The sequence below is a fragment of the Bactrocera tryoni genome, chromosome 5, assembly GCF_016617805.1.
Source record: "Bactrocera tryoni isolate S06 chromosome 5, CSIRO_BtryS06_freeze2, whole genome shotgun sequence".
Lineage (NCBI taxonomy): Eukaryota > Metazoa > Arthropoda > Insecta > Diptera > Tephritidae > Bactrocera > Bactrocera tryoni.
Genome location: NC_052503.1, coordinates 292760 through 304845, shown reverse-complemented (window position 1 = coordinate 304845; position 12086 = coordinate 292760). Strand labels below are relative to the sequence as shown.

At 33.2% G+C, this 12086-nt stretch overlaps 3 protein-coding genes across 3 annotated transcripts in view; 1 reads left to right on the top strand and 2 right to left on the bottom strand.

Annotated features, from left to right (window-relative positions):
• Positions 1-12086, top strand: part of LOC120779154 (general odorant-binding protein 70) — a 63541-nt gene that overhangs the window by 23690 nt on the left and 27765 nt on the right. The gene's annotated exons all lie outside the window — the stretch shown is intronic.
• Positions 3243-4699, bottom strand: LOC120779156. Its single transcript, XM_040111378.1, has 2 exons — positions 3880-4699; positions 3243-3394 (listed from the first exon to the last, which is right to left on the bottom strand). The coding sequence occupies exons 1-2, from the start codon at positions 4697-4699 to the stop codon at positions 3243-3245; spliced, it is 972 nt and encodes a 323-aa protein (XP_039967312.1).
• Positions 6868-8013, bottom strand: LOC120779060. The gene is made up of 2 exons (XM_040111194.1): positions 7461-8013; positions 6868-7379 (listed from the first exon to the last, which is right to left on the bottom strand). Exons 1-2 carry the CDS (start codon positions 8011-8013, stop codon positions 6868-6870), a joined length of 1065 nt encoding a protein of 354 aa, XP_039967128.1.

The window sequence follows — 12086 nt, the reverse complement described above, 5'->3', positions numbered from 1 at the left end:
CTTTATCTCTAAAAAAATTATTTCAAGTTTGTACTGCTGCTTTTTGATATTGTGGAATCAAAAATTAACCACAAATGCTCAATTGGATTTAAGTCCGGTGACTGAGCTGGCCAGTTTTTCAGTTTTTCGATTAAGCTTTATTCAAAAAAGGGAGTAGCCAGGCGAGATCTGTGCGAAATGTTCCATAAAGATAACGACCCCAAATTAATTTTTTTCCACACTTATTGTTAAATTTTCGCTAAGAATGTTAACATATGAAGCACCCATCATTCGTACGTCGTTTTTAACTAAACTACTTACATTAAATTTTGAGAAACAGTCCCATACCATGAGAGAACCTCCTCCATACTTCAATTGATGTATGCATGTATGTATGCACTGTGGTTTTAAGCGATCAGAAGATTTACACCACGCTTGTTTACTTGTATTAATTAGTATTTTTTCCTGTTCGCAATGGAAATCATGGGCCGTTATATTCGCGACATAGTTTTTAAACCAAAAATTCGTAGTTTCCTATTGAAATTTTCGGCTTTGGACCTCCACCGTATTGCGTATTGCATGTCTTCCTTTTCTTGAAGCTTTCAAAAATCTTTATTGCCTCTCCGATCGAAATGGAATATTTTTCAGATAATTTTTGACACGTTTCACCCCTCTTGAGTTCCGAATTTCTTTAGTTTCCCGCATTTTTCACTAAGAACAGAACAAACAAATATTCACCTTAACAGAAATTCACTTAATAAATGAAAATGTTTTACCTTGAAAGCAATGAACCAAAACTAAAATTGTACTTTCATTTAACGCGCACTCATAGGCTCATCAGCGAAGACGAATCACTCTCGATCAAGTAAATATTTTTTGCGTATAAATAATAAGTGCAAATATTGATCCAACTGTTTATTTACATAATGGTGCATCTTCATGATATGCTTTATGAATTTATTGTAAAGCGAAAATGTAGGAAGTAAATGAATGCTCTGAGATTGTCAGTATGTACATATGTATTTATACTTTCATGTGATGCCTAGTGAAAATGGTTTATACATATGTTTGTATGTAGGTACATATGCGCATATGTATACATATGTACATATATATTCAAAAAACTTAAAACATGTTACTATATACATACATACATACATACAAGCTTTCTTTAAGCATCGTCACTTTAGAAATAATTTAATTTTTATTTTAGTAAGATTTATATAGTATGAGATTTTTTCGATAAAATTTCCGATTTTTAACCACTTTTACATACTGATGTATTTACATACATACATACATACGTACTTATGTACATATTTATTTAATTTTTTCACTTTCACCACCACCTTCTACTGTGTCCAGCTGAGTCGAGTACACCAAAAGTGAGATGTATTTGCTTATACATTATATCACCTGAGTACACTATCAAAAACCTTACAAGTGATAATATATGTATGTAATCTGTTTTACATTAGTCATATGTATGTATGCATTCAAACCATGTTTGTAGAGTACCGACAAATATTGCAGTTAATGGTTTTAAAGATTCAAATAAACTGTACAGACTTGAAGGCCGAATTGCAGACGATACCAATTACAAATGCTGGTCGCGTGCATTTTGTTGGTTACTCAAAGCGACATCATGCGATTTATGCGAAAGACTAGTCCGCAAGCCGATAAACTAACAGTTAGTTTATTGAAGCAAACGAGGACGGTACAAATTAGACAATTGCTTTAGTGTAAAGTAGCAATTCAAATACCTCTTTTAATATGATCATATTTCATGGTAGTACCAAAACACTTTCGAGCTTTTTGTTTTCGAGTTTTATTTGTTGTGTTATTATATTTGGTAAGACTACACTGGCGCGGATACTACCTTTGTTATGGAGTGCATCATATAAATCAGAGAAAGCGGATGCTTTTGATCTTGGAACTGGGAGCATCGGGAGTGGAAAACAGTTTGACTACGTACAATCTGTACCTAATGTAACTTTGATCCTGCCAAGTAGATTACAGAATAGTACTAATCCGCAACATCTCTTACTGCATAAGTCTGTTTTTGATACCGTAAGACTAAATCTACAATCAGCTACCAGTAATAATAAATGGATCATCAAAATATATGGTGAAGGCACCGAACATAAATTTCCGCCATTTCTGGAGCGCATCATTCAACGTATCCAAACATATTTTTCAGTTTATAAGTATACTGACACTAGTGAAGTAGAAAGTTCCACAATTTCTCTAGACAGCATAGCTGCAAACGATGTGATAACAAAAGAAAACCTTTCCTCTTTGGATACTACATCGGTAAAAGAAGGAATTAGCAATTCGACACAACCTCTAAATAGCTTAAAGGATGAATCGACTGTACAAGAAAATAATGCTGACTTGATAGAGTTTATCGCAATAGGCGAATATGATGACGATTACAAAGTTATTTCCGAAGACTGAATATTAGTGATATAAGTATGTATATAACATCATAATTTAGACTTATAATACAAAAATAAAAAATCAATTAGGAGGAAAATATTGATTTAATTAGTAGTGCCTTGTCGCTTTATATTGTGTAATAGATTACTATTTGCTCAAAGAGGCGTCTGTACTTTCGTAAATAATGTCAACAAATGTTGTTTAGTACGCTATACATACATACATATGTACTTATATCCAGGGGTTGTGTGGCTCATTTGTATCTCTAGAGAACTTGTATATGGTTATACAAATAAATAAATAGATATTTTACTATGTATATACTTACCACGATTCAATGAAGACTGTAGCATGAAAGATCGTGACTGAGACCTACAATTTTAATTACTTAAAATTGCGCAATAACATACTATACATACATACATACTATGTATATGTTTGTACATTAAAAAAAATACATACATATGTATATGTATGTATGTGTATATGTATGATAAATATTGCATACCGTTATCTATAAAAAATAATTAAAAAAAAATCGTTTTATATGTATGTATGTGTTTTCAAAGATGTATCGATTGTTATTTTTATTTTTTTGATGATAAAAGTACAGATGATTTCGTTGATAGTAATATACATATGTATATGTATGAATGTATACGTTTTCATTATTAAAATATTTAGTTACTTAAATTTTTCATAATCAAGTGTATTTTTGGGTGTTAGTAAGGTAAATTATAAAATTCATTGTGTTAATAATAATTTCTTAGCTCTATACCCTTTAATGTATATTTATGTACGTATGTCATACCAGTCATTTTATTTTAAGCTACCTTAGAGTTCAATGATTTAGAAACTTTTTCACGAATTCCTTCATTACCACCAATAAAACCTGAATTTTTAAGTTGCGTAGATTGATGTTGATTAACTTCCTCCTTTAATGGCTGTGGTAATATATTACCAAAACGTTGTTCCTCTGAAAAATTTACAAAACAAAGGAGCTTATTTAGCTTCTTAAGGATCACCTTTTTATTTGTTAATGATATATAACCAAGAAATTAAAAACATAATGCAATCGCCTTTAATAAAACTCAATAGTTAGTTATCCTTTAAAAATTTGTTTGATTCGTTTCTATATTGATTCCGATAATTTTCACAACTAATATACATACATATGTACATATATGTATGTATGTATATAATTATGTTGTATTATGGAAATCCGACTAAAGGTCATTAAAATGTGATCAAAATTATTCAAATTGTTTTTGATTAATTTTGTTTATTCTAAATAGTCACAAATTTTCTTTTTCCTACACTTTCAATTTCTTGGATATGGAAAGGAACTGAATTAAACGTTATGTTAATCGAATATATAAAATATAATAATCGTAATATAAATTTAATAGCTCGGTTATAAACACGTAGAGGAACAGAATAAAGTTGTTCATATACACTTACTTTGTTCATTATTATAATTTTCATCGAATTTGCTCTTTTCTAAATTGCCTTTAAGTTCTTGTTGTGGCTGTATTTTTTTAATGTCACCAGAAGTCTTTATATTGGCATTGAAGGGTATTTCATTTAGAGCTTTAGTCTCAAGCACTGATGCTTCGGGTGATTGAGTCCGGGTTTCACTTTCTTGTATACTGCGTGTTCGTATAGCTGAAATTGGTCCGATGAATAAGGGTGAGTGAATAAAATCGACAACATGGGACACAGCCGGAGTGAGTGCATAGACACGAGCATTGCTGGTTAATAAAGATTCGATTGTGGGCTTATCATTCTTATTTGCAATGTTGGATGATGAACTACCGCCTGGCGGAAATAAGGCGGGAAATAGACCTTGGCCGGCAGCTGCGGCAGCGCTGGAGGCTGCACTTGCTGCTTCACTTAACTGCGGTCCTAACTGAGATGAACCAGTTTGCACAGCTTGTTGAATTTGCTGTGAAATCTGATCCCATTGTTTTGTTTCTAGTTTCTGTGGTTGTTCTTTGATATTTGCACGTCCTACGCTTATGTTTTCAACGGGAATAATTGGAGCAGCAGTATTAGCTGGAACGTAGAAAATAGTCTCATCATTTGGAGATGAGATGCGAGCTAATGGGGAGAGATGATGAATAAATGCAGCAGTATCGTACTTAATTGCCGGTTCTAGATGAACTTGAGCTTGCGGTGTAACAATAACAATATGGGAAGCAATATCGTTTTGCCCTATCGGAATCGGTGCACCTAACAAAGCAGGAACAATACAAGAGCACAGCAGAAAGTAATTCAGCATCTGAAAGGAAACATTTGTCAATAATACACATTGTATCTATGCACATTTGTTAATATACATATGTATGTATATGGCAATGTAAGGACTATTAGCTATTAAAATAATTACTGCACACATATATGTATATGTATACATTTTATATTAATTTATTTATACATATGTGTTATGTAGTGACTTTGTTATATACACACTATGTGCTACTCAAGTATGCAGAATTAATTTTCTAGTTTTGAAATCGAAGCTACAAGTTCTGGTCAAGGCAGTTCTACTGGTCAATCCGGAATTTATTTTTAGACGTAGTTCAATGCATAGTCAAAGAGTGCCTTAGGTAAGCTGTGGCAGGATCAATTTTTAAATACGTATGTACAGTGCAAGTTGTTGACCGGTTATTGTAAATAAGTACATTGAGCTAACTATATTTTTCATTTAAAAGGCCAAAATCCCAGCAATATGTGTGAATATCATTTCTTTAGAGATAGCATTATAAACTTTTATTTATGATTATATTCGAAGTACGGTTTTTCCCTATCAGCCGAATCTGTTTGTACCTAATGTACCTTCTATTTATTTTGTCGAATTTTGTTCTCAGGTTTACTTTATTCTTGCTTTTAATATATGAATTACATGTTAATCAATTAGTGTACTCTGGAAGATTGGTATTGCCAAGACACGAATGAAAAAGTAAAATGGTATCTATATACGGAATAGTGATTTCATTTTTCGGTCTTAAGTTTTTTTGGAATTTAGTTTCAGTATTTAAATGGTTTACATATAAAAATCATAAAACTTTACAATGAAACAAACTTATACATTATGTTATGAGAGAATAGATTACGATCGTACTAAATAAACGAAAAGAAAATAATAAATTGTGAACTTATAATTTAGTTGAACAACTTTTTCTTTTGCTTAATTGTTAATATGAGAAAATATTATTAAAAAACACATACTTTTTATTTTATTTATTTAATTTCAAAATGGAATTGATAAAATTTAATACAACAACAGGACAATATTTCCATTAACACATCACGGTTGCTATATTTATGTCAAGATGAAATTATCTGTAAAATATTAAATTTGGTAACTTACTTTTGTTTTTGTTCTTTGTGCTGGATGTTGTTTTTTATATTTTACACTGTATTTATTGCAAGTTCTTGATTAAATAAAAGCAAAAAATTGTTTTCCTGTACAATTTTAAATTGTTACCTTAAGCAGTCAATGTGAAACTGATGACCACTGCAGATGCGGAGGATCTTTTATAACGTTTCCTTGATGCATAGATGTATCTACCCATAGGAATGTATTGGTACACATACGCACTCGAATAGCATACATGCATTTTATTTAGAGCCTAATAGTAGCATAGCTTTAACCCTTCCTTAAAACATCAGAACCACAAAGGAATACACATTAAAACAACACTTCTTCATTTCGTAAGGCAGATATTGGTAACGACGGAAGATTTGTGTTAAGCCTGCTCTATTTTCAGCTTTATGAAGTTTTCTTTTGCATGTACTATGTAAATTCAATAACCGGTTAATCGAAGAACATTGAATATACATAAGTATGTGGCATCCTTAATATAATAGTAGCACAAGGTTTGGTTTACTATTGAGGTAGGGCGGAAATATGGATGGTAGATCGCACATACGATTACATTGTATAAATATTGGTTATATTTAAATAAACAACTTAAGAGATTATTTAGTTTATTATTAATAATTTATCTTTTTAAGGTTTAATGAATACCGAAAAAGCTATCTTTACGCAATTTGTTTCAAATTAACGGGTTGAGTTTTTAAATGCAAGCTTTCAAGTGAAACTTGTATCAAAGCTTATTGAATGGGTGTGGTGAATTTTTATTTAGTAAGTAGTGTTGCCAGAATTTGCAATCCTGTTGACAATTATACCTACGTAAACATTTTGTACTTTGTTTAATAGTGATACGTTTTTCCTTAAAGACGACTAAACAATATATTAAAGGCTAAAGCCATTATACTGAGTTTCAAGTCTTTAGACAATAGATATTGTGAGTGTACCTTCAACACATTGGACAATAAGCCTGAAAAATCGTTGTTGCGCTGTCAACTGAAGGAAAGCTGAAGCAATTTTTTATGATTCACTTTTATTCTTAATAGGCGAAAATATATGTGGATATATAACTATTAATAGTAAGCCTTTTTATCAATTGATCTTTGTGGAAATTTGCTCGCTTCCTTAATATATCTTGTTGGTGTTAGTTTGGGAGCACTTCGTGCTGATGCGGAATAATCCTCGGCTATTATAGTCTTCCATTGTTTAACTAAAGAATCAGCGAATGCAGCATCGCTGCCAGTTTCTATTACACTCGCCAGCTTTGTTTTTTTACTCATAACAGGAATAGGTGAACCATGTGAAACCGTTGTATCACGAGTAAATGTCGAACGTGCTGGTAAAACGTCACTGTAGTCTTCGATGTAGTCATCATAAACAGGTCGTTGTGGTGTGTGATTAACGTTTTTTATGACCAGATTATTTCTGTTGGGTATTGCTACGCTAAAGGCAGCTGCCTCTTCTGCTGATACACCTGCAATAGCAGTCGCCTTAGGCGCGGAAACTGCTAGGCCATTGCGCCCAGAAAGCGCTATTGCATTGGGTTTAGATGAAGCAACACCACCTTCGCCGGCAATAGATAGTCCTACATTATAATGAAATATATTAGAGTATTCACTAAGCTGGTACAACACTTGGGCTGATCATTGTACAATACTAAACTTACCTATTGGTTTAGCTTCAGCAACAGAAGCGTCTTTTTTCGGTGCAGTCACTGCTACTGTATCACTGACGTCTTCATAAGGATCCTCTGTATTTGGAGGCAGAAGATCTTCTTCGTTGAACAGTTGCTCTGTAACTTCGTCAACTTTTTGTTCCCCACCGGAAGTTTCAATTTCAGCTATTGATTCCGGTGGTACTAATGGTTTCTTATCCGCTAACTGAAAATCGGGTTGCAGGAGTAGACTAAAATCTTTAATTTGGCCCGTTTCATGCAAATTTGCTAAGTTCTGTGCGGCATGCCCCAATTCCAGTAAACTCTCTGCATAAATACGATTGTCTTCCGCACTAAATAAACCCTTACGCTTTGCAACTTCTTGAATGGCGACTAGACGAGCCGCTGCTATCTGTATTCGGTTAAAATCTTGCTCAAATGGAATCGACGTTGGCGGTTTGTTGTTAAGTTGACCATCGTCTTCTGATGTTGAAACACTACCTTTCTTGCTGATAATAGATTTGACGCTGGCAGTGGGGATAGATGTAGGGCTTATTATAAACATATTGTGCTCTCCATCTTTTGTTTTAACCACTTGCAAGATTTGACCACGCAGGCCGCCATAGTAAGGGTATGAGTATTCTTTGGGATTTATTGAAGGATTGTGATTTTGGGCGTGCTGGCTATTTTCGTTTAAGGAATTATAAAGTTATCATTATACACCACGAAGTAATATTTTAAACTACAAAGCCACAAGCGTAAAAGCGTTCTAGAGGAAAGTTCTGAGGGCTTAAAATGAAATTCGGGTGTAAAAGTTTACTAATCAATTCATTAATATATACTATTTTAATATGATTATATGTACATGGTTGCGATAAATTTTGTACATAAATTTTATATACAATTATTTACATTAAAATAAAACTTCATTTCTGATAAAATAAAAATATATTACATTCCAGAAATATAAATGGTTAATCCACTAAATCAAGTTCTAAATCGGCTTGAGCATGTGCTTTGCCACCTACTCCAGCTATTGCTACGGATTCTGGATTGAAATAGATGTTGGTGGGTGTTCCACGTTTTAAAAAAGCCTTCGAAATGGGTGCAGATACAGCTGTGCCACCATTGCCCACTACGGCTTTTGCATGAGGTTCCAATATTAATGCAGCCGTTTTGCTGACACCCCGTTCATCGTTTGCTAAGTATGGAAGAAAGTAGCTACCGAATGGTATTTGTGGTATGATTCCTGAAGAAGCAGTTTGACCTGTTGCTTCCACTTTCACTATGCTATCGTTGGTGTTTAGTTCAGTGGATTCACTTGTTTGCTTGCTCAACTTTTGTCTATATTTTTGTTCTGAATTAGAAACACCTGAATTGGCTAAAGTTGCTTTGGATGTGAAATTTAAGCTTTTTGATACTAATTGTGGAGACGTCGTAGAAGATAGAGACAAGTTGACTGGTTTTGATTTTTTTTCTAACTTTACCGCAGTATGTGTATGTCGGCCAGGTACCGATACTATTTCCTCAATCATAAATTCCGGATTTATTTGGTTAACTGCTTCTAAAAGACGTGCATCACTTTTAAAATCCTTTGTGTTAACGATAGTATGATGAGCTTCATCTATCAATTTAAGATCTGTAATATCAATAGGCTTCAATTGTTGTGGTTGTGATTTGAATTTGGGTATATCCTTCGGTTCAACGATCTTATTTGTGTTTGAGGGTAACGTGTCAATAACCGGAGGTTGTGCAAATAAATTGCTTACAAAAAATGCAGAATACTGTGTGTTCCATGGCCACATTTTTGTATTAAATATTTTCCAAACATCGCTGTAGCTTTAAGTTAATTGGTAGAAATTCCACAACAAAAGGTAGATAAACATTTAATGCAGTTGAAGAATATGAGACGGGAGAAAAGTACAAATAAAATAAAATGTGAATATGTGAAAATTTTATACAATCAAATTATGAACTAATTTAATCACTACGGTTGGCATGCTATACTTAATAATTTGGCTTCGACACCCAATAATTATGAAGGATTGAATTTGAATTAAGATGAAATTGTAGAGACATGACTATATTATTTATTTATGTATTAAGTATATAATATTTAGATTCATTGATATTTAGTCTAATATAATACGAATTATGAATATTAAGATGAATAATATTAAATAATATAAAATTCATTTAACCATATTGTCTAAAATTATTGCTATAGTTATATTTAATCTTTAGTTTTGTAAGATTTTAGTTTGTAATCATTCTCATATCTTTTGTGAATTTATGTTGGTGGAGAATAATACACAGTTGGACCAGTAGCAACAACTTTGCCCTCACGAGGAATAATTTGATCGAACAGATTAGTTCTTTGCAAAGCTTCTTTTAGGTCAACGCTGGAAGGTATGGCAATCACCTTGGCACCTGGCCCAGCAATGGTTAAACTACGGGGATGTGTAAGAGCATAGCCTCCGGGACCAACAATAGCTGTGCCGCCGCTCCCTGCAGTCGCGACACCGCCAGGGCCTGCAATAGCAATACCACCTTTTCGTACCTTGAGGCGTTGAATTATAATACCACCATGTTTAACGGCCTCCATTTGAGCTTTTAGCTCCCCATTCTGCTGATTACCGAATATGTGCTTCTGCTCGTGTTCAGTGGAATTAATTTCTTCATCTTCTGACGCGCTACTCGCTTCATCCTCCCATTGATAATCACTTCCTTTCTGGGGTTGTTTTGAACCATCAAAATCGTAAAATATTTGTGTATGCTGATTGGCTTGTGTTGTAAAAAATGGTTTTGTGGTCATTTGTAGAGTTTGCCCTAACTCGCCCATCGTCATATTGGGTTTGTTATCCTGAAGAAATGGCAATTTAAAAATATTTTGAAAAGCGTTTTTAATAGTATTTCCAGGAGTAGAGTTTTTTTGATCACTTGGCCGTGCAATGTTTGCAATGTTGGGGAATTTCAGAATACCAGGCCTTGCATTGAATAAATTCGTGTTTTGACTGGGGTTGTTATACATTGTTGGATTATTATTAGGATTCATATTATTATTCGTATTTGCATTGTTATTATTACTGAATGAGTTAGTATCTTCTGCCTGAGTTAGTTCTGCCGTTTCAATAATAATGGAATCTTTTTCCCTTAATGGTTTTGGTATAACCCGTTTTCGAATAATTTGTGTTGTAACATTTGCATTAGAGCTAATATCGCTGCTACTACTTGTTGCTGTTGTTTGTATTCTATAGGGCCTTTGAATACCGACTCCTTTCTCTTCTCTAGAGTTAATATCTTGTGAATTTTGTCTCTCTTCCAATCTCATGCGAGAGAGTTCCTTTAGAGAATCTAACTCACGTGGAAAGAAAAATAGATGATATTTTGTTGATAATTCAGCCTTTGCTTCATTTGCTTTTATAACTTTTCGCTTTGCCTTGCCATAAAAATTGTCGACGTCACCAACTATTTTATATCCTTTGACACGGAATTGCTGTGGTGCATTTTTATTAATATATTCCTCCTTATTTAGTCGATAGAGACGCACTGGTATTGCAAAATGTGTAGGCAGTTGCCGGTGCTCGTCCGCAGTGTGAGGGGCAGGTAATACTACTTCATTTGGTTGAAAAACATATTTATACGTATTATTTTTTGTTGAACTGTCGTTAGCGGTTTGAAATTGATGTAAAGGTTCAATATTCTTCATGTCTTTGGAGATTGAGTAAGTTGTTATATATTGACGCGGAAGGTCTACTGACCTAATAGAAGGAATTAAAATGGTACCTCCATTCATACCAGAAGTTTGATGGTTTTGCTGATGAAAAGGTTGCGAAGCTGGTTTTGGGAATAAGTACTGACTCGAATCTAAAATAGGCGGAAGTCTAGATGGCTCTGATTGTTTGCGAATATATCCCAATGCATGATTAATTTTTTCAATTTCCTGTAGGATGCGCTGAGCTTCATCAATTTTTGAATCGGAACTGTTGGCTGTAGAATCTTGTCGAAGTTCAATTTCATCTGGAAATTTGACTAGCCTTTGTTTTTCGATTCTGCAAACGAGAATTTCAAGTAGTGCAGGGGTCACATGAATACTAAAGACCTGAGATGGATTCTAACTTTTTAGTTTAGTTTCATGACGGTATATAAATATTAATAATTTAAACAAAAGTGTGATGGATGGTAGAAGATTTGGTGTTATGATAAATGATTATTTCATCAAAGAGAATTTAAATGGTTTAGTCACTTAGGTGATTCAATGAAATTATTATAGTCATATTTTGAAAAATAAAATATTTTAAACTCTTAAACTTTAGACTTTAAAACCTCTAAAAAGTAATAAAACGCAAAGGCCTTTTAAGTTGGTGTTATTTTAAAAAACATAGGAGCAGGCTTCAAGCTAATTAGTAAGCTTTCAATGGTTAAATTATATAGTTCTACTTACTCGATAACCTCGTCACTGATTTGCACCGGATGAGGATGAGCGCAATCCAGTTTAACAATAAATATCGCTAAAAAAAACTAAAAAGAAAACATTTCAATACATACGCGTTTATAACAAAATTAGTTATGTAATACAATTAATTATTGTTAATAAATTTGATTAAAATATTAATTCGGATAAAATTTCGGATATTT